General features: G+C 35.3%; 1 protein-coding gene across 4 annotated transcripts in view; it reads left to right on the top strand.

Moving 5' to 3' along the window:
- Nucleotides 1-21,938, top strand: part of Kif4a (kinesin family member 4A) — a 125,722-nt gene that overhangs the window by 85,037 nt on the left and 18,747 nt on the right. For all 4 annotated transcript variants that reach the window (XM_004872609.3, XM_087209879.1, XM_087209878.1 and 1 more), the window contains exons 19-22: nt 12,285-12,368; nt 12,928-13,041; nt 19,294-19,449; nt 19,578-19,678. In XM_004872609.3, the coding sequence (XP_004872666.1) occupies nt 12,285-12,368; nt 12,928-13,041; nt 19,294-19,449; nt 19,578-19,678 (455 nt within the window). The remainder of the gene's footprint in view (nt 1-12,284; nt 12,369-12,927; nt 13,042-19,293; nt 19,450-19,577; nt 19,679-21,938) is intronic.

The raw sequence follows: 21,938 nt of genomic DNA, 5'->3' as shown, positions 1-21,938 counted from the left end.
AAATATTTTAGTATATATGCTAATTTGTTTCATTTATACTACTTGCTTCTCTTAGTTCATTAAAAAGAAAATTTTGTTCTATTGTGTTTCTTCTTTGTAAGAATCTCTTTTGTCTGTCTTGTAAGCTTAGTAATTACTTTGAAGATAGTGATACAGTGTATTAACTTTTCTTATTCTCTTACTATTTTGTTATAAAATTTTGCTTTATTTTCACATAAATTTTAAGAATTATGTGCTAAAAAGGTTGGACAAAAGATAGAATAAATGGTACATGTGTAAGAAATCACAATAAATATCAAAAACATTTTTTTTAAAAAAAAGAGAAACTGTGCTTTTAGGTTTATAACCAACAGAATTGAAAACACGTTTACAAAAATTTAGTTTGTAAATGTTCACAGTAGCATTATTCATAACATCCTAAAAGTGGGAACAATCCAAATCTTCATAGACAGATAAATGGATAAATAAAATATAGTTACAATAAAATATTATTCAGAATAAAAAGAAATGAAGAACACTTACATGCTTATATGTTCACAGATGAACATTGAAAACATTCCTAGGTGAAGAAGCCAGTCACAAAAGATCAGAATGTATGACTCCATTTATATGAAACTCTGGAATAGGCAGAAAGATTAGTGATTGCCTAAGGCTGTGGGTAGAATCGAGAGTTGAATATGGATCTTCTTTTCAGGGTGACAAAAGCACAGTATTCTAAAGTTAGATTGAGATGTTGTACAACTTTATCAATATACTCAAATTCATTGAATTATACATTTAAAATATATGATATATGAGTTCTATCCCAAAGATGTGTTTAAAACAGCATGAGATGTAGAGCAGGAGGTATACTGACCTAGGGAGTTAAAACCTTGTACATTACTCCTCAGGATTATTAAGGAATGTTCTTCAGATATGCTATGGTTTGACAATCAGAAGACTATCTAAAAAGATATGACTAGACATCTAGTTCTTTGTTGGAAAAAAAGAAGCTTCATGAACACATTGAAGCACCTGCCAAAAAGAGGACTTCAGGCAACTTTATGATGAAACTTCTATGATAACCTTAATATCTACATGGAAAGAAACTTTTAAAAATGAAGGAAGATCTTAAGTGCATTAGTTTCTCCTCAGTGAAAAGTAAAACTAATGATACATATATATTTCAGAGACAAAATAGTATTTTACAACTAAAGTTAAGTTCAGAATACTTTGAAAGAGACCAAACTTATACAATTAATTTAGAGAGAGATGTGGAAGTTAAAGCTTGTGGAAGATGCTGGGATTGGCAGGTCTGCAAACCCAAGTCCTCTGTGCATCAAAGGAATAGAGCAAAGAAGCTAATCCAGTAATCTGAAAGATGTAGACAAAATTATACAGAATACTAAAGGATATCTACTTCTGGACTGTGTGCGAGAAGACAAACATAAACTGATAGTGGCATATGATACTGACCTAGATTGCCAAGGTCCACCACCACCTCCCATTTTCTCAGACCCCACAAGAGAAAGTAATTCTGAATACTCTTTCACAGGGATAATCTAATGCAAAATACTTGCATAAGCAAATTTTCTGGGTTTTTAGATAGATGTATATATTAGTCAAACTATTGCAAAATGATCTGACAAACATCTATGAAGTTTCCAAAAAGAGAATACTTTGGAAATACTTTTATGTGTATATCATGGTTGAAATACAGACTCAAATATGGCTGTTTCTAGTAAATCTAAAGCTTGAAACTAAAAATATCCTTTTATGAGGTGTAGAAGTCTGTAACTTTTGGTGATGTTCTTCCTAGCAATATTGTACATAGAACACTTAAGGAGCATTTGTGGTTTGAATTTGCAAGATGCAAGTATTAGACTTCAAGAAAAATCTAAGCTGGGATTTGTTTTGTTTTTATAGTTCTGGAGTTTGAACCCATGACCTTTGTACTGAGCTACATCCCCAGCCTTTTTTTTTTTTTTTTTTTTTTAATTTTGAGGCAGGGTTTTGCTAAATTGCCCAGGCTGGGCTCAACCTTATGATCCTCCTCCTGCTTCAGTCTCTCACAGTGCTAGGATTGCAGGCATGTACCAGCATGCCTGGCTCTGATTTTTTTTTAAGCAATTAAAACACTGAAAGTTCTTATTTTCCAGAGGCTAAGATTACTGTAATGTACATGCTGTTAACTTTATCTCTAAAGAACCGTTTAATTTTTAAATTTATATGCTTTGATTATCCCCTCTGAATTATAAGACATGTCTTGTTATTTAGCCCAATAGAAGATTTATTTAGCAATTTCTTATGTATGAAACCAGTCATTAAGGTACTGACCCAAGTGGAACTGCTGGTGAAACATTTTATTTGTCTTGAAGTGATCTTTATCAATAAAGTGGATTAAACAAATTACATTTCTAGGTGTTCACAGTAAACTATATTCTTAAATTTTTTTTTTTTTTTTTTTTGGCGGTACCAGGGATCCAACTCAGGACTTTGCGCTTACAAGGCAGGCGCAGTGCCACTGAGCTAAATCCCCAGCCCTAACTATATTCTTGTTTAAATGTTAAACTTTTGCTCTGAAAGTTTAATTTTAAGATATTTTAATGTTCAGTATATATTTGAACTACAATAAAGCAATCCTTTTTTATTTTATTTTGTTTTATTTTTGGGTTTTTTGAGACAGGATCTCACTATGTAGTTCAGGTTGGCCTTGAACTCACTATGTAGCCCAGGCTGGCCTCCAACTCACAGTAATCCTCCTGTCTCAGCCTCTCGAGTGCTGGGATCATAGGTGAGTGCTACCACTCTTGGCCCATTTTGTATTTAAAAGATGTTTTAAGTATAAAAGTTTTGTAGCACAAGTAACTAAGCTGATTTATTATATAACATATTGATTGCTCCTGTGTCATTCCACCATTTTAAATCGTACCAGTAGATTGGAAATTTTAGGTTCATGGCACAAGAACTGCTGTGGATGTGCCCACAGATAGATAACTTTCTAATAGTTAAGGAAAGCAGAATATATTCTCTATTATTTATATTAATGTAGTCATGCCAGCAGATACTTGTATGAGATACAAGAATATAATCCATATAATCCCCATCTTTTATGAATGAGAAAGGAAAGTGCTAGTAAAAATAAAAGGAAGCAGCCTTCATGTACCTTGTAGAAAAAAAATGAGATTATGTATAATAACATTCCAAGAAGACCAAAAATAAATTGTTGCTCTCTCAAACTAGAAATTGCCAGAGGCTATTTCCTTGTATGAGTCAAGTATTTGAGAAATTATATTAGTATCAAATTTACTATTTTTGTTTATTGGAAGAAGTAAATCACTTTTTACCCACTTATTTGTATAAAAAAATGCTATACTGTGTCTTGCTTTTCTGCCTCATGAACTTAAGCCAACATATTCATATTTATTTGACTTAATATTAAAGAAAAAGTATTTCCCCTTATTTAAAATTATTTAATTTTTAATTTTACAAATGAAAAGGATAGTATTAATGTGACTGGATTAAAAAGTCTAATCATAAACAGATTATAAGACAAGATTAAAAAACAAGATCTATAATAAGATATGCTGTCTACCAAAGGTACATATTAGAATGAAAGATACAAAAAATTTGAAGGTAAAAATACAAGAAGAGATCTACCATTCAAACAACCATGAAATCTGAAGTGGCTGTACTAATATCAGACAAAATACTTTAAAACACAGACTATTACTAGAGATAAAAAGGACATTTTATGATAAAAGGATCAACCCATCAGGAAGACATAATTCCAGTCATATGTAATGTAATAGTGGTGATATATTCTGAAGAATGTATTGTTAGGTGGTTTTATCCTTGTGAACATCAGAATGTATACTTATACAAATCTAGATGGTATCAGTCAACAGACACAGAAAACAAAATATATAAGGCTGCATACTTTTTTTGTAAGAAGGATTATACTCGAAAATAATATAGTACAGTAATTACATAAACTAGTAGCATAGTCTTTTATTATCATTACCAAGTATTACGTACTGTACATAATTGTATGTACTGTAGGTTTATATGATTTACAGCATAGTTTGTTTACACAACACAAACATGAGGGTAATGTTTTGTGCTATGATGTCACTACCCAGTAGGAATTTTCTAGCTTCATTATAATCATATGGAACCACCATCATAAATGCAATCTGTCACTGAGAAAAATGTTGTTATGTGGTGCATGGTTGCATAAATATACATGTGTACCTAGTAATAGCCCCCAAATATAGGAAGCAAACACTGGCATAAATGAAAGGAGAAATAGACAAATCATGTTACATTTAGAGACTTCAATAACCTACTTTTCAATAGTGAATGGAACAAGTAGGCATAAGATGCTCAAGAATATCAAAGATTTCAACAATGTTATAACCTAGGATTTTCACATCTGTCTTCATAAGAAATATCAACATGTAGCTTATATGCTATACTAAACTATAAACTAGACTTAAGCATCTATAGAACATTACAATCAACTTGAGCAGGCCATATCTTCTGCTCAAGTGCACAGGGAACATTTTCTAGGACAGACCATATGCTAGACAATAAAACATGCCTCAAATAAATTTTAGAAGATTGTAACAATACAGTCTTTTCCAACCACAGTGGTAAGAAATTGGAAGTCAGTAGAAGAAAGGAATTTGAGAAGCTCACAAATATGAGGAAATTAGACAATACAGTTCTAAATAAATAGTGGGGCAAAAAACAAGTCACAGGAAAGGTAAAAAAAAATATGATGAATGAGAACAAAGATAACATACCAAAAGTGCAGTGAAAGCAGTATTTAAAGGGATTTTATAGATGTAAATACCTATACTAAGAATGAATAAAGAGCCAGGTGTTGTAGCTCACAGCTGTAATCCCAGCTACTTGGGAGGCAGGAACAAAAGGATTGCCAAGTTTGAGGACAGCCTGGGCAACTTAGTGAGACTGTTTCAAAAGAAAAGTTTAAAAGCTGGGGCTGTAGCTTAGTGGTAGATGGTCCCTAGATTTCATCCCTAGTACCATCCAAAAAAAAGAGATAATACACCATGACCAAGTGAGGTTTGTCTGAAAAATGCAAGAAGACTTATTTAACATCTGGAAGTAAGTTAATGTACGGTATTGGTGAAATAAGGGACAAGAACTACATAATCCTCTCAATAGACACAGAAAATGCAGTTGACAAAATCTAGCACTGTCATGATAAAACCACTCAAGAGTTAGGAATAGAGGGAAACTTCCTCAACCTGATAAAGAACACTGTTACCATTTTATTTATTTATTTTTGGTACTGGGTTTGGAACTCAGGACCTTGTGTTTGCCAGGCAGGCACGGTGCCACTGAGCTACATCCCCAGCCCTGTTACCATTATTCTTGATGATGAAAGACAGAAAAGATTTCCCCCTTAGGTCAGGAACAAGACAAGGATGTCTGTTCTTGCCACTTCTATTCAACGTTGCCCTGAAGGTTCTAGCCAGAAAAACTATCTCTGTTCGCAAATGACATTATTGTGCATATAGAAAATCCTAGTGAGGCACTAAAAGTCTATCAAAACTAATATATCAGTTTAGCAAGTTTGCAGGATACAAAATCAATATAAGAAAATTAGTTGTATTTCTGTACACCAGAAATTAACCATTTGAAAATAAAATTAGGAAAACAATTTCATTTATAATAACATCAATATGAATAAAATATTTAGGAATAAATGTACCAAAGAAGTGTAAGATTTATACACTGGAAACTACAAAACATGAAATTAAAGAAGACCTAAATACGAAGTCGTAAATAGAAAAATACCTCATGTTCATGGATGGGAAGACTTAATATTCTAAAGATTGATTATCCCCCAGATTGATTTGCAGATTCAACACAGTCTGAATCAAAATTCCATCTGGCTTTGTGTGGAAATGCAAAGGGCCCAAGAACAGTCAAAGCAATCAAAGAGAAGAACAAATTTAGAGATGTCACATTTCCTGATTCTAATACTTCCTACAAAAGCAACATTTAGTAAGACTATATAGTACTATGTCAAGATAGACATAGATCAGTGGAATAGAACTGAGAGTCCAAAAATAAACTCACGCACCTATGGTCAATGAATTTTCAACGTATTGCTAAGGCAAATCAGTGAGAAAAAATAATCTTTTCAATAAATGGTGCTGAGACAACTTATATTCATGCAAAAAATAGTGAAATTGGAACTTGCCTCATACCATATATAAAAATTAAAAATAGATGAAAACCTCAAAGAGGTAAAATTATAAATCTCTTAGAAGACATATTTGTGACTTTGGATTAGGCAATTTTTTAAAAACATGACACCCAAACCAGAAACAGCCAAATTAAGAAATTAAGTTACAAAAAGAAATTATGTTACACAAAACTAAAAGCTTCTGCACTATAAACAATACCATTATGAAAGTGAATAGCCAACCCACAGAATGAATGAAAATATTTGCAAATCATATAGCTGATAAAGATCTTGTATTTAAAATATTTAAAGAACTCTTACAACTCAGTAATAAAGATAACCCAGTTTTGAAATGAACAAGCAATAAGCACACAAAAGGGTGCTCAATGCCATTTGCCATGGGGGAAATGCAAGTCAAAACCACAATGAGGTTATTTCACACCCATAGGGGTTTCTAGTATCAGAAAACTATTGACAAGAGTAGAGAAACTGGAAACCTCATGAAACCTCATACATTGCTGGTGGGATGAGAAAATAGTGCAGCTGCTTTAGCAGTTTGGCAGTTCTTTAGGAGGTTAAGTAGAAATAGAGATATCATGTGATCCAGTAATTCCACTCAGTTCTGTCTACCCCAAAGATATGAAAACAAGTCCATGCCAAAACCTGCACATAAATGGTTGTAGAGCGGTATTCATAATAGCCAAAAAGTGGGAGAAACCAAAATGTTTATCAACTGCTAGATAGATAAATAAAATGTATGTCCATGTAGTAGAATATTATTCAGCCATAAAAAGAAATAACTACTGATACATGCTACAACACAGATGAACTTTGGAAACATTATGCTAAGTGAAAAGTCACAAAAAGGGGACATATAGGATTCTGTTTATACCAGGTGTCCAGAATATGCAAATCTATAGAGACAGAAAATAGATTAGTGGTTGCCTAGGGCTTTGGGAAACAGGATGACAGTATTGAGAGGTGATAGCTAAAAGGTATGAGATTTTTTTTGTGATAATGAAAATGTTCTAAAATTGACTGTGATGTTATGTCAACTGAATATGCCAGAAACCATTGAATTTATATTAAACAAGTGAATGAATTATATAGATGTCTTACATTTCAATAAAACTTTAAAACAGAAGAGACATCTGTAAAATGATGACAAGTTTACATTGCACAGGAAGGTATATTTCACATTGGCAAGAGTCTTTTTTTGTTCACTTATGTATTTCCACTGGCTAATTACTAGCATATAATGATTACTCAATGTTTATTGAATGATTTTATTGATAACAAATGCAAAACTTCCCTTTTAAAAAAAGGAAGTGAAGAGAGCCTAAAAATTACTCCGTGCTTTTGAGTTAATGGAAGGTCAAAGGAAACATGTAGTTTGTGTAATAAATTTGGTTTTAGGAAAATTATCTTTGGTACAGAACGACCTAAAAAAGATAATAGATAGTATAAACCAAATTCAAAGATGTTGGGCTGGACTTAGTAATTAGGGAATTATCTTGCATAGATGTAAACTGAAATCACAGGACTAATGAGATGATGGAGATGAAGAATATGTAGAAAAAGAAGAGAACCTTTTTATTTCATTTATAAGAATGAAAGCAATGGAATTTGGTGGGGAAGGTGTGGTTTGTTTTTGGTTTCATTTTGTTTTAGAGATTTTAATCTGTTCTAGGCCATATTCAAATTTCATTGAATGTTCTTGAAATACCTTTTACAAGTATATGCACCAGGATTCAATCAGAGTTCACAAACTGCTTATGAATACCTTCCTTACATGCATTTCTCTGTCTGTCTGTCTCTCTTTTTGTTCTTATACCTTGTATAACTGTCTTACTGGTCAGCCCCTCCCCTTCGTCACATTCTTTGGGGCACTGATTTGTTGAAGACACCTGGCTAGGGCTAGTTCTCACTGTCACTGCTCAAACATCTCAAGTCTTTCCTGTCCAAAAAGCAAAACAAAACAACTACCACAAAATGCATCTTCTTTCAACCTACTTTTTCTTCTTTTCCTTCAATTTATTGATTAAATTAGATAACTTTGTTGTCTCCATTTTGTCACTTTCCACTTCTTGTCTCAATCTTGATTTTACCCACTGCTATAACTACTCTTTTAAAATCACCAATGATCCCAATTACTCTAACTACTTACAACTCTTCAGTTATCTTACTTGGCTTTTCAGCCACATTTTACTGTGGTACGATCTGTTCTTCTTCAAATATCTTTACTTTAGTGAAACCTCACTGCCTAAGTTTTCCAGCTCTCTGTTTTGCTCCTTCAAGTTTTTTGTCAGCTCTTCTACCCCTACCTTAACATTAAATACCAGAGGAGATTCCAGGACTGCCTTGAGCATAAATTCTGTTTGTACTCTACTCTTTCCCTGAATACTTTTTTCTCCTTACATGGCTTCATTTATTATCAGTGATTGACAAACTCAAATTTCAATTCGCACCCTGGTTTATGTTTGTGTTCTATGGATTTAAATCCAATGATTATTCTACATCCCCATTTGTATATCTCATAGAAATGTCAAACTCAGCAAGTCCAAAACACACTGCATTATGTCTTTACCTCTTTATCCACCACTGTTACCCCCAATTTTCCTCTATTAGATCCTTTCCGTGGACAGTAATTCCATTTTTACTTTAATTGTGAAGATTCTAAAACATCAATATAATAATCTTTACCCTTTCATCATGTATGCATATATTACTCTCTAATGCAGTACCATCAGTGACTCAAACCAGAGACCCCCTAAGAGATCTTTAACTTTATCCTCTCTCCCTTATTCCTAAAGTCCAACATTATGTTCTCCCTTTTTCACCTTTAAAGTATCTTCTCATCTGTATTAGTTTTCTAGGGCTGCCGTAACAAAGCACCACATATTGAAGTTTATTACAGCAGAAATTTATTTTCTTGGTTCTGGATGCCAGAAGTCCAAAATCAAGGTGCCATCAGGACTGATTCTTTCTAGAAGCTGTGAGGGATAATCTCATCCATACTTCTCCCAACATCTGATAGCTACTAGAAATTCTTAGGGTTCCTTGGCTTGTAGCCACATCACATATAATCCCTGTATCATACTTCATATAAAGATACCAGTCACTGGATCTAAGATCCAACGTCTTACCTAGTATGATATCTCAGTTTGATTATATGTGCAAGATCTTGTTTCCAAATAAGGTCACAGCCACAGGTACCAAGAGTTAAGACTTCAGGATTTTTTCTTTTACAGACACAATTTTTACATAGTATAGTAGTAAAGAATCTCTGGTATCAAAATGCCTAGTTCCGCCACTTTCTATCTGTCTGATCTTGGAAAAGTTACCTACTCTTTGTGAGTCATGTTTCTCATCTGCAGAGAAGAAATGAAAACATTAAGAAGTTTCTGTGAGGGTTACACAGATTAATACTATATGTAAAGCGCTTGATACAGATCCTATACATAATAACTTTCATAACTACTAGTTATTATTGTTATACCCCCTCATCTTTACTTACCTTACTTGGAATGATTCTTGCCACATTTACTTCTTTCCCTTCCAATGTGTTCTCCATACTGTAGCTAAAAAGAACTTGCAAATAACAAAAATATGCTCCTATCACTGCTTTGCTTAAGACTGTTTTCACCTGCTTCAGAATTTCCACACCAGCTCTACACTGCTCTCCTCAGCCTCCCACCCCCTTTACCTTCACCTGATTAATATTTACTCTTCAGATTTCAGATTGGACATACTTCCTCCAAGGTTTTGGAGATTCACACGTTACTGTCACCCTTCATTTCTGTTTCATGATACTCCATATACTTGTTCTTTTTTAAAATAAATTTTATTTTATCCCATTCCGCCCCCCAAACTCCCTGCCCTCCCGATGTACAAAATGCATACTTGTTCTTGTTACTTATTTTTATTTTGATTAAATTCTATTAGAAGAGCAAAGCAACTGCCCTAGCTTTGGCTCTTATTACATGGTCCCAGTACATAATTTGAGTGCAATAAATGTGCTCAATAGTTTTTTTTCTGAAGTAATAAATGAATCAGTCGAGTTTTAATAATTTGCACGCTCTTACTTGGTATACTGCTGCAAATAATTCACATCATGCAGTATCCGGTCTCAATTCTGTCTTAGCCATACTTCTGCCTTCATCTTTGCATTCCTAAATTCTAGCACAGTGCTTAGCCCCTACAAGCGCCCAATAAGCTATACTAAACATCTTCGAAAGTGGGTGGGTGGCTGTCCTAATAATGCCTGTATTTTCCCCCTTCTTATTATCGCCGAAGCCCAAGAACCCTTGTTTGCCGTCCATCAGCCCATTCTAACTACCAAAGCTCTAAAATGAGCCACGTCCCCTCCCTCAGCTCCAACTCTAACTCAAAATTCAGACCGCTACCTTTTCATACATTAAAGTCGGTAACAAAAATGGAGTGAAATTACTGACCCAAACTAATCTCAAGCAGAGGCGTCCACATCTCACCTCCTATCCTCCCACCCGGGGGCCCTGCACATCGTGGGTGTCTATTCAACATTCACCCTGCCACTGAGCATAAGCGGGTGAAAGGACCGTGGCTCGGCTTGCCTCCTGACCACCTCACCCGAAGCAGTGCGGCCAGCCACTGCCTGTCCTGGCCTAGGTTGTTTCCTGGCACAACCTAGCCTCGTCCATGCCTCCTGACTATGCTGCCCCTTCAGCCCGAGCCCCGGAGCCTCACTCACTGTTCTTGAGGAAGCGCTCCTCATGCAGCACAGCGCCTGCCTTCATGCCCAGCAGGGCCTCCTGCAGCAGCCAGTATAGAGTCAAGGCAGTGGTTACCCGCAGCCGCCCAGGGCCCCAATCAATTCTCCCTCCGCCGAAGATGTGGCGGCGGCAATGGAATTTGTAAGGTTGAAAAAGAATTGGGATGCTGTGGGAAAGTTATTGGGAATGCTAATGATGGTGAGAGTGAAGCTGTAGAAGATCCTCAGGACTGTAAAGATACCACTGAATTTACTAAGTGGGAGATTTCAGGACAATGATAACTATTTTCAAGTGGATTATGGAATGAATAGTAATAACAAGTGAAAGCACCAAATACAGACCTCTATGTCAAGAAGTTTGGTGGTGAGAAGAATGCTGGGTTTTCTCTTTTCTCTGGACTAGTTTAATCTCCTGGCTGTGTTTCTTTAATTCTCTTGATTTATCATATCAACACACATCATACTTTATTATAAGTATATGGTATTTTGTTTGTATTCTCCAGTGCTCTGTAAGAGTAGTTACCACATCATATTCATCTCTGTATCCCAGAAACCTAGCACAGTGCCTAGTGTGTAAATGGGTTAAATGAAATGAATTTTTCTAGTATGCTGCCAAATACATGACTAAAATGGCTGGCTATGCTTTCCAGATTAAGGAACAAGTGAAGCCATTAGGAGCTTAATGGATTAGTAAAATAGGGAAGGGGCTAAGAAATCCGTGCAGTAAATGTAGTGTGTTCAGTTGAAGCAGGCAATATCCCACTAGATTTCTTGTCTTTTTCATCTTTAATCTCTGAGAAGAGAGGATATTCCTGATTTCAGTAATAAGCTGGTTTTGTTCAAGAGTGGAAAACTTCTCTTTACCTTGATTGTATGGGTGGCTGGCTATATTGATAGGCTTTCTTCTTTTTGCCAGCTACTGTATTTTAACATGGATGAACTAGTAGGTTTGAGGGGGGAAAGAGTAGTGGTCTATTTATCAGGAGACCTGAGTCCCAGCTTTATCAATAGCCACCTATGTAAAAGACAGTTCATTACATGATCTTTAAAATTCCTTCTAGGTCTTATATTCTTTAGTATTGCCAGTAATTGACTTAAGACTGATAATTAAAGAATTTAGCTACAGAACAATGAGCTGAGCAAGGAAACCATCTTTTCTTTACATACAAACATGGTTTTAGAAGTACCAGTTCTTAACTATGATAGGAAAAATTGAAAGCAGCTCACTATATTGTATTTATCCCTATATATCAAAGATGTCTTGACTTTTAGATATAAGGTTTTATTTTAGCTAGCTGAACAGCAATTAAGATCTGACTTTTTTATTTTTAGGACCGTAAGAGGCAATATGAGCTGATGAAACTTGAAAGAAACTTCCAGAAGCAGTCCAATGTGCTCAGGCGTAAAACTGAGGAGGTAAGTAAGAAAATCCAGGCTGCTAGGTCAAAAGTGTTGTCATCTTCAGGTGTAGATGCTGCCAGTGTTATGAGAAATCAGGGATTTCAGTTATGACCAAAAATTCCGAAATCTTGTTCCCTGTTTATATGTTATGAACGGTGACTAGATAAAAACATGATGGGAAATGGTAGTTTTCAAATAAAGATTCTTTTTCTAATTGGGTTTCATTCCAAAAAACACAGAGTAATACTGATATGTGACATTTCCAAGCATTTTTAGTCTACAGAACATCGCAGGGATTTAGCTCAGTGGTCCCGGCACCAGCCTCGCAAGCACAAGGTCCCAAGTTCGATCCCCGGCACCAAACAAACAAAAACAAAAACAGAACATCCTTGAATGTATTTCTCCCCTGTGCTCTAAAGTAGTAACTATTCACTGGTATATCCATGGAGACTTGTAAACCTGGTTCCTATAGGAACTTAAACCTAGAATTTCTTTTTCTACTAATATGCTGTAAAATTAGAATGTTCTTCTTATTACCTTTCATTCAACATAACTGTGTGCCCTTTTTATTTAGGCAGCAGCTGCCAATAAGCGTCTCAAGGATGCTCTCCAAAAGCAACGGGAGGTCGCAGATAAGCGGAAGGAGATTCAGAGCCGTGGAATGGAAGGCACTGCAGCTCGAGTGAAGGTATAGACAGCTTTAACTGCCTTTTCTCTTTTTTTTTTTTTTTTTGATACCGGGGATTGAACTCGGGTCCTTGAGCTTGCGCAGCAGGCGGCGAAACCACTGAACTAAATCTCCGGCCTGCCTTTTCTCTTATGAGCACTGGAGACAGGAAGAAGTGAGAAATAGCTTTCTTTTGGTTTAGAAGTAAACACTAGAAAATTTAAAGTTTTACCTCAAACCCTTGTTTACTAAAAGATACAAATATCTTTACCCTTTTTTTGCCCTTTCTCTGCCTTTTTTATTCTATCTGGAACCCCAGCCAATTGGATAGTGCCTGCCCATATTGAAGGTAATCTTCCCCATTCATTCTACCTACTCACGGTGCCAGTCTCCTCTGGAAACACCTTCAGAATACAACACAAATAATGCTTTTCCTGTTCTGTAGCTTTTCTTTAATCCAGGGAAGTTGATGCCTGAAATTAACCATCCCATGAATAAAGCTGCTATTTTTTTTTTAAAAAAGCCTCACATACAAGTGTCTTTATAAACATATGAAATCATTTCACTTGGGTAAATAGCTAGGAGTAAGACTGCTGGGTCATAAGTTAAGTGTATACTTTATTTTATTTTATTTTATTGGTACCAGGAATTGAACTCCAGACCTTGCGCTTGCAAGGCAGGCGTCAGAACCACTGAGCTAAATCCCTGGCCCCTATACTTAAGTTTATAAGAAACTGCTAATTTGTTTATCCAGTGCTGGTATATAGAGATACAATTGATTTTTGTATATTAACTTTTATCTTATGTTTTACTAGTCTGCTAGCTTTTTTGTAAGTTCTTTGGAGTTTTCCGTGTAGAAATCATGCCACCTGTAAATACAATTTTATTTCTTCCTTTCTAATCTATATATCTTTTAACTTTTTTACCTGCCCTGTTCTATCTGCTAAGACCTTCAGGGTGATATTGAATAGGACTAGAAAGAGTAGACATCTTCCTGTTCTTCTTAATCATAGAAGGAAAGCATTCAGTCTCTCACCATTAAGTATTATGTTAGCTGTAAGTTTTTCATAGATGCCCTTTATCAAGTTTAGGAAATTCTTATCATCAATTTAATGTAAGTTTTATCATGAATGGATATTAAATTTTGTCAAGTGCTTTTTTGTCTCTAAGTTGTTGATTTGGTGAATTACTTTGAACAGTGCTCAAATGTGCAACCAGCCTTGCATCTCTTGAATAAACTCCATTTGGTCATGATACATCATCCTTCGTATGTATTGTTGAATTCAACAATACAGGTAGTAGCTGGCTTACTTAGACTGTTTTGACTTTACAGTGGTGTGAAATATGTATTCATTAGAAACAACTTCACGTTTTGGATTTTGATCTTTTCCCAGGCTAATAATATATGGTAGGATACTCTCGAGATTCTGGGCAGTAGCAGCGAGTTCTAGCTCCCAGTTGGCTGTGCAATCATGCGGATAAACAACTGATACTCTATAGTGTACTGTGTTGCCAGCATTTTTGATTATTGTGTTAAGTGTTTTTATATGCCATCATGACTACAAAACACCTATCTTTTTCTCCTATACCCATACAATCATTTTTTTCTCATGTTCAGTATAGTATTCAATAAATCCATGGGATATTCAATACTTTATTATTATAAAATAGACTTTTCATTAGGTGATTTTGCCCAACTGTAATATAGGTGTTCTGGGCACATTTAAGATAGACAAGGCTAAGCTATTTATGATGTTCATTAGATTAGGTAGATTAAGTGCATTTTAAATTTGGGATATTTTCAACTTACTCTGGGTTTACTGGGATGTAACCCCATTATAAGTTGAGGAACATCCGTATATAAAATAAAGTTTTGGTTTAAAATTTTTACATCTATGTTCTTGGTCTATAGTTTTCTTGTGATGTCTTTGGTTTTAGTATCAAGATAATGCTGGCCTCATAGATTGAGTTAGGAAGTACTCCCTCCTATTCAGTTGTCAAGAAACCTTTGTATAAAATTAATACTGTTTCTTCCTTAAAAGTTTGATAAAATTCACCAGTAAAGCCATCTGGGCCTGGAGAGTGTTTGCTTGATTGTTTTTACTTTTTTAGAAGAAAGGTATTTAGTAAAATTGAACTTTAAAAAAAATTGTTGTCAGTGCTGGGTGTAGTGGTGCATGCCTATAATTCAAGCAACTCAGGAGGCTGAGGTAGTAGGATCTCAAGTTCCAGGCCAGCCTGGTCGACTTAGCAAGACCCTGTCTTACAATAAAAAGGTCTGGGGGTGTAGCTCAGCAGTAGAGCACTTGCTTAGCATGTGTGAGGTTCTGTGCTCAAACCTCAGTACCACAAAAAATCCACAGTGGTGTCATTTCTCTCATTTCTGTTACTGATATTTTTTTGTTTTTACCTTTTTCCTGAGGTTTATCAAAGAACCAACTCATTCTGGTGAGTGATTAAAATGGTAACTTTTATGTTATATATATTTATATATTTTATCACAATAAAACATTTTTAAATTCAGCTCATTAATTTCCACCCCAATCTTCAAGTATTTATTTATTTATTTATTTTAGTTTTTTGAGACAGGGCCTCACTATGTAGTTCAGGCTGGCCTTGAACTCACTATGAACTCTCGGCAATCCACCTGCCTCAGCCTCCTGAGTGCTGAGATTATAGGCATGTGCCACCACGCCTGGCTCCAATCTTTATTATTTTGTTACTTCTGCTTAGTTTGGATTTAATTTTCTCTTATTTTATTAGTGTCTTGAGGCAAAAGCCGACATCATTGATTTTCAATCTTTTTTTATATATAGTTTTATTTTTTTTCCCCTGGTTCTGGGGATCAAACTCAGGACTTTGCCCTTGTGAGCCAGGTGCGGAACCACTGAGCTAAATCTCTGGCCCCAATTTTCAGTCTTTATTGTTTTCTAATATAGGTATTTAGTGCTAAAAATACTATAGTACTTTTACTAAAACATCCCACAAATTTTGATATTATATTTTATTTTCATTCAATTCAAAATATATTCTAATTTACCCATTGATTTCCTCTTTGACCTATGAGTTATTTAGAAGAATATTATTCAGTCTCCACATAATAGGGGATTTTTCCAAACATCTTTTTTTTATTGATTTCTAGCTTTATTCACTCATGACCAAACAACATACTTTGTATGACTTGAATCTATTTGAACCCATTGTGACTAATTTTATGACCCAGAATATGGTCAATCTTGGTAAATATTCTATGTGTACTTGAGAAGAGTGTGTATTCTGTTGTTGTACAGAGCATTCTATAAAAATCATATTGACTTGATGGGTTGTGCTGCATTCCTAACATACCCTGGCCGAAATTCTGCGTACTTGTCCTACCAACTATTGAGGGAAGAGTATTGAAGTCTCCAATAATTTCAGATTTTTCTATTTTTCTATGTAGTTCTGTTTCTGCTTAATGTATTTTGGAGTACTGTTGTTAGAGGCATGAAAGTTTAGGATTAATTGACCCCCTTGTTATTATGAAATGAACTTCTTTATCCTAATAATAGTCTTTATCTTAACATCTACTTTTGGTAATATTAATACAGCCCTCTAGCTTTCTTTTGATTAGTTTTAACATGATATTTTGTGACCCTTTTAACTTATTTGTGCCTTCATTTTTAAAATGAGTTTCTTAAAGACAGCATATAGTTGGTTCTGTTACCTTGTTTGTTGACTTATGCAGTCAAACCGTGGATTTCAAGTATCTTGATCAGTGAGTGTTTCACAAGACCAGAAAACATTTTTAAGAAATTTTAACTTGATAAACAAGCAATGTCTTGCAGTACAAGTAGTACATCATGCCAAATGTCACATAATCACAACTCATTTCTCTCTCTCTCTCTCTCTCCTCTCTCTTCTTTGATATATAAGTGCTTTGAATGAATTCTTCTCGCAAACCAAGGTTTACTGTGTATGGTTTTGTTTCACAGATTTTGGTGCTTTGTTATTAAGGACATAAACATTCAGGCCATTCAGGCTCATGTTCTCTTTTAAACAGTTGACATCTTTGTCATGATGAAATGATCCTTTTATCACTGGTAGTATTTTTTTCACAGGAATTTTACCTTATTTGATATTAATATAGCCATTCCAGCTTTCTTTTGATTACTGTTAACATAGTATACTATCTTTTGTTTTACTTATTAAGTTTATTGGTACATTTTAGGTATACAATATGATGACGTTCATCACTGAGAACTTGTACCTTTACATGATATATCTTGGTTCTTATTTTTTCTCCATTCTCCTGCCCTCCCTTCAACCCCCCTACCCCTCCATATTTACAAAGACTTTGTTTCCATTTTTTGCTTTTCTCATATTTTTTCCTATTTCACTTAAGAGTATAGCCTCAATGTGCTTCCATTTAGCTATAAGTGTCTCTGGTTTCTCATTCTTTATGGCTGAGTAGTACTCCATTTTATATTTAAAAATACATCTTTTTTATCCAGTCTCCAGTTGATGGGCAATTGGGCTGTTTCCAAGTTTTAGCTATTACTGTGTTGCTATAAACATGGGTGTAATTCTAGGCAGCAAAGACAAGGTAGGGGGAGTATCACAATCCCCAACTTGAAACTATACTACAAAGCTACTGTGATAAAAACAGCATGGTACTGGCAAAGAAACAGACCTGAGGATCAATGAAACCGATTAGAAGATACAGAAACAACTCCAGACATACTCAGCCTGCCTCATCTTTGACAAAGGAGCCAAACACCCTCACTGGAGGAAAGATAGCCTCTTTAATAAATGGTGCTGGAAAAATTGGGTTTCAACTTGCCAAAGTTTAAAACTAGACCTATATCTCTCACCATGCACTAAACTAAAATTGAAATGGGTCAAAGATCTAAGTATTAAAACAGAAACACTAAACCGGCTGGAAGAGAGATTAAGAGGGATTTAGCTCAGTGGTTTTGACGCCTGCTGCGCAAGCGCAAGGACCCAAGTTCAATCCCCGGTACCAAAAAAAAAAAAGGAGAACTCGAAGACATTGGCATAGGAAAAGAGTTCATGAACAAAACCTCAGTCACATGTGAACTAAAAAATCAACAGCTAGGATCTCATCTTATTAAAAAGCTTCTGCACAGTAAGAGAAACCACCACAGAGTGAAGAGACAACCCACCATCTGGGAAAAAAATTTTTACCAGCTATTCCTCAGACAAAGATCTACTATCTAGAATATATAAAGAACTTAAAAAAATCAGACCCCCCAAATTTAAAGACCCAGTCCAAAAATGGGCATCTGAAATGAACAGACGTTTCTCAGACAAAGAAGTAGAAACAGCAAATAAACATATGAAAAATGTTTATTGGGCCAGGGATTTAGCTCAGTGGTGCTGCCACCTGCCTTGCAAGTCCAAGGTCCTGAATTCGATCCCCAGTAGCAAAAAGAAAAAAAATGTTCAATGACACTGGTCATCTGAGAGATGCAAATGAAAACAACACTGAGATTCCACCTGGAATCAAGAAATCAACCAATAACAAATGGTGGCAGTGTTACATAGAAAATGGAACCCTTCTCCACTGCTGGCGGGAGTATAGACTGGTGTAACCACTGTGGAAATCAGTATGGAGATACCTCAGAAAACTAGGATTAGAGGTCCCATTTGACCCAGCTATTCCCCTGCTGGGTATTTTCCCCAAAGAATTAAAAGAATCATACCACAGTGATATATATGCACCCATGTTTATAACATAATATATCTTCATCAAAAGCAGATAAGTTCTCAGGAATGGCTAGTAGCTTTTTTTGTTTGTTTTTGGTGCTGGGGATTAAACCTACAATGTTGTGTATCTTAAGCACATCCTCTACCACTGAGCTGAATCCCCAGTCCCTGATGTTACTATTTTTAAAAATTAATTTAGCAAATTATGTTTTTTTTATTAAAATTACCTTTCATTCACTTTAAAAATTATAATGGTTATCTATTAAATAAAATAGTAGAAATAGTCTTCAATTCTGTATCATAACTAATTAAAGGCAAAAAACAAATGTTAAGAAAATGGGGAAAGTAAAGACAAGATACATAGAAATACTAGGATATCTACAGAAATATTTTCTGTAGAAATCCTCTTTCTTGTTCCCTTTTGGGATATTGTTATTAAAGCCTCTTCGAGAGATACAAATGGAAATCTCACTTCTAATTACTTGAGCTCTGGTCCAAATGAAATTAAGTCTGGAGCTGAATCTAGCTCATCAACCAATGATTCCTCATCCCTGATTTCTCTTCTAGAATTGGCTTGGAAATGAAATTGAGGTTATGGTCAGTACTGAGGAAGCCAAACGTCATCTGAGTGACCTTCTTGAAGATAGAAAGATCCTGGCTCAGGACCTGGCTCAACTCAAAGAAAAAAAGGAATCTGGGGAGAATCCTCCTCCTAAACTTCGGGTAAGTGCCCTTATGAAAAAAAATGTTAGCAATACTCAGACTCTACATTCCCTAGAAATCCTCACTGCTTTAGAAGATTACTTTCCTTTGAGAACTTTACCCTTAACACTCACTATTCTTCTTTACAGAGGCGCACATTCTCACTTGCTGAAATGCCTGGTCAAGTTTCAGAGTCAGAGGATTCTATTACAAAGCAGATTGAAAGTCTAGAGACTGAAATGGAACTCAGGTAACAGGACTACCTTTAAGACATAAACATTTATGCTTGGAACCAAAATACAGCCTATCAACCTCGTCATTCAAAAGCTCATTTTTTAAAAGATTTATGATGGTAGAAAAATAAAAGAAACAATATTTTGAACCATATACTATATTAGACATGTTAGATACATTGGAGATCATTTAATTTGGTTTTAGCAATACATAACTAGCTGTTTATCTTTAGATACACATATAAGTCACTCAACATTTAAGTTCCTGCATTGTGCTACACTCCATGCAGTGCAATAAACAGAAAGAAGTATGGCACTATCTTTGCTGCCAAGTAGAAATTATGTATTCGATGGAGTCATTTGTTACAATTTCACAAATGTGGTAAAGTATTGATCACTTCCAGTTGGTTATGATGAAAGTATTTACACCACAGAAACTGGCAAAAACTACAAATCGGGGCTGATGTTTTATTTTTGAGGATCTCACTAAGTTGCTAAGTTGCCCGGGCTGGACTCGAATTTGCAATCCTCCTGCCTCAGCCTCTTAGAATGCTAGGATTACAGGTATGCACCACCGCAGCTGACTAAGGGCTAGTTTTTTAAATGCTGGCTGACAAACATACACCTGCACACCACATCATAAGTAAATGATTATGTACATACTATATAGGGCAGGTGCCAACTAGAAAGAATAAGGGACATGGATTGTCAGAGAAGACAAGAAAGGGCATATGATATGACTCTGAAGTGTTCTCTCCTGCCTCTTCCCCAAGGCTGCCCTGACTCTTCATCCCTCACTATTTTTTTTTTTAATGCTGGGAATAAAACCCAAGGACTCATGCATGCTGTACTACTGAGCTACATTCTCAGCCCCCACTTAATCTTTTGCTAATCTTTGTGTTCTTTCACCGCCTTTAGGATTTATAGTACTTAATTATGTGGCACAGATGATACAGTTTATCTTTGTGTTGAGCATTTGTTTTATGTTTTAGTTTTCTCGATCTAAGGGATTGAAGAAAAGGACTACATATTAGACAAGGCTTCTCAAAGTGTAGTCTGCAGGGCCCTGAGGGTCTCCAAGATCCTACTAGGGAGTCTGACTGGCAAGTATTTGCATAATAATAGTAAGACCTTACTTACCTTTTTTACTATGTTGACATTTGAATTAATAGTGCAAAAGCAATAATGGACAAAACGGTTGACACCTTAGGCTGAACAAAAAATGTGGCACCTACATGAACTAGTGGTCAGTTAGTTGTACATGACAGTTTAAAATTGTTTAACAAGCCAGTCTCACTTAAGAGTGGCTTTGATAAAGCACTGAAAATTGTTAATTTTACTAAAACACCACCCTTCACATCTTTTTAATATGTGTGATGAAACAAAGAATGCATGAAACACTTCCACTACATACTCAGCACAGTAGTCATCCCAGGAAAAGCACTATGCCATTGTTTGAGGCGTTAGTTCAATGGCCTTCTTTTTCATGGAATATCAGTTTTATTTAGAAGAATAACAGAGGTAAACTGGTTAGTCAGACCTGATTACTTGGCAGTCATGTTCTCAGAAATGAACAATGACCCTATCACTTTAAAGAAAACAACTGACAGCATTTGTTACCAAAGATAAAATTAGAGCTTTGAAGAAAAACTTAGAATTTTGGAAAACTTGTATTTCCTACTATAAGCTTGATTGCTTTTCACAGCTTTTCTGATAAGGCCAGTAATGATATTTAAAAATATGATTTTAAAAATATATTTTATAATAAAATATGTTAATTTTTGAGGACCTGTATGATTCAGTGGACTACTGTTATTAAAAAGACATGTTAGAGAATCATGTATGGGCAAAAGACCAAATTGCATTTATTTGACTTACCCAAATGTGGTATTTTATTATAATGCATCTTGTATCTATTTACATTTCAAGCCATTCCAAACCATTTAACACCCATACAAGTACCAGCCCAAACTGAATAATTGTTATTCGCATTGATTGTTCAAAATCTCTCTCATTTGTTTTTTATCTTTGCCCTCATCTCCAGTTCTCAACTATGAAATCAAATTTCCTCTTAACCTCTGAATTTTCCCCCAAACACTCTGACTTGACTTATGTCTCGTACTGTCTCAAGTAGGAATCTATTTTAGCTCTGACTGCATGGAACTTTAACAAGGGCATTGGCCATTGATTGTGCCCTGTCCAGGCCAACTTAATCTCACATCACTTCCCACACTCCCACACCATCACTTGCTCTAAATTTCCTCAGAATTCTGCCTC

Source organism: Heterocephalus glaber, unplaced genomic scaffold, assembly GCF_053883595.1.
Source record: "Heterocephalus glaber isolate CG9 unplaced genomic scaffold, H.glaber_assembly_v1.0 deba00001068, whole genome shotgun sequence".
Taxonomy (NCBI): domain Eukaryota; kingdom Metazoa; phylum Chordata; class Mammalia; order Rodentia; family Bathyergidae; genus Heterocephalus; species Heterocephalus glaber.
The sequence above is the reverse complement of the archived record's forward strand: the minus strand, read 5'-3'. Positions and strand labels throughout refer to the sequence as shown.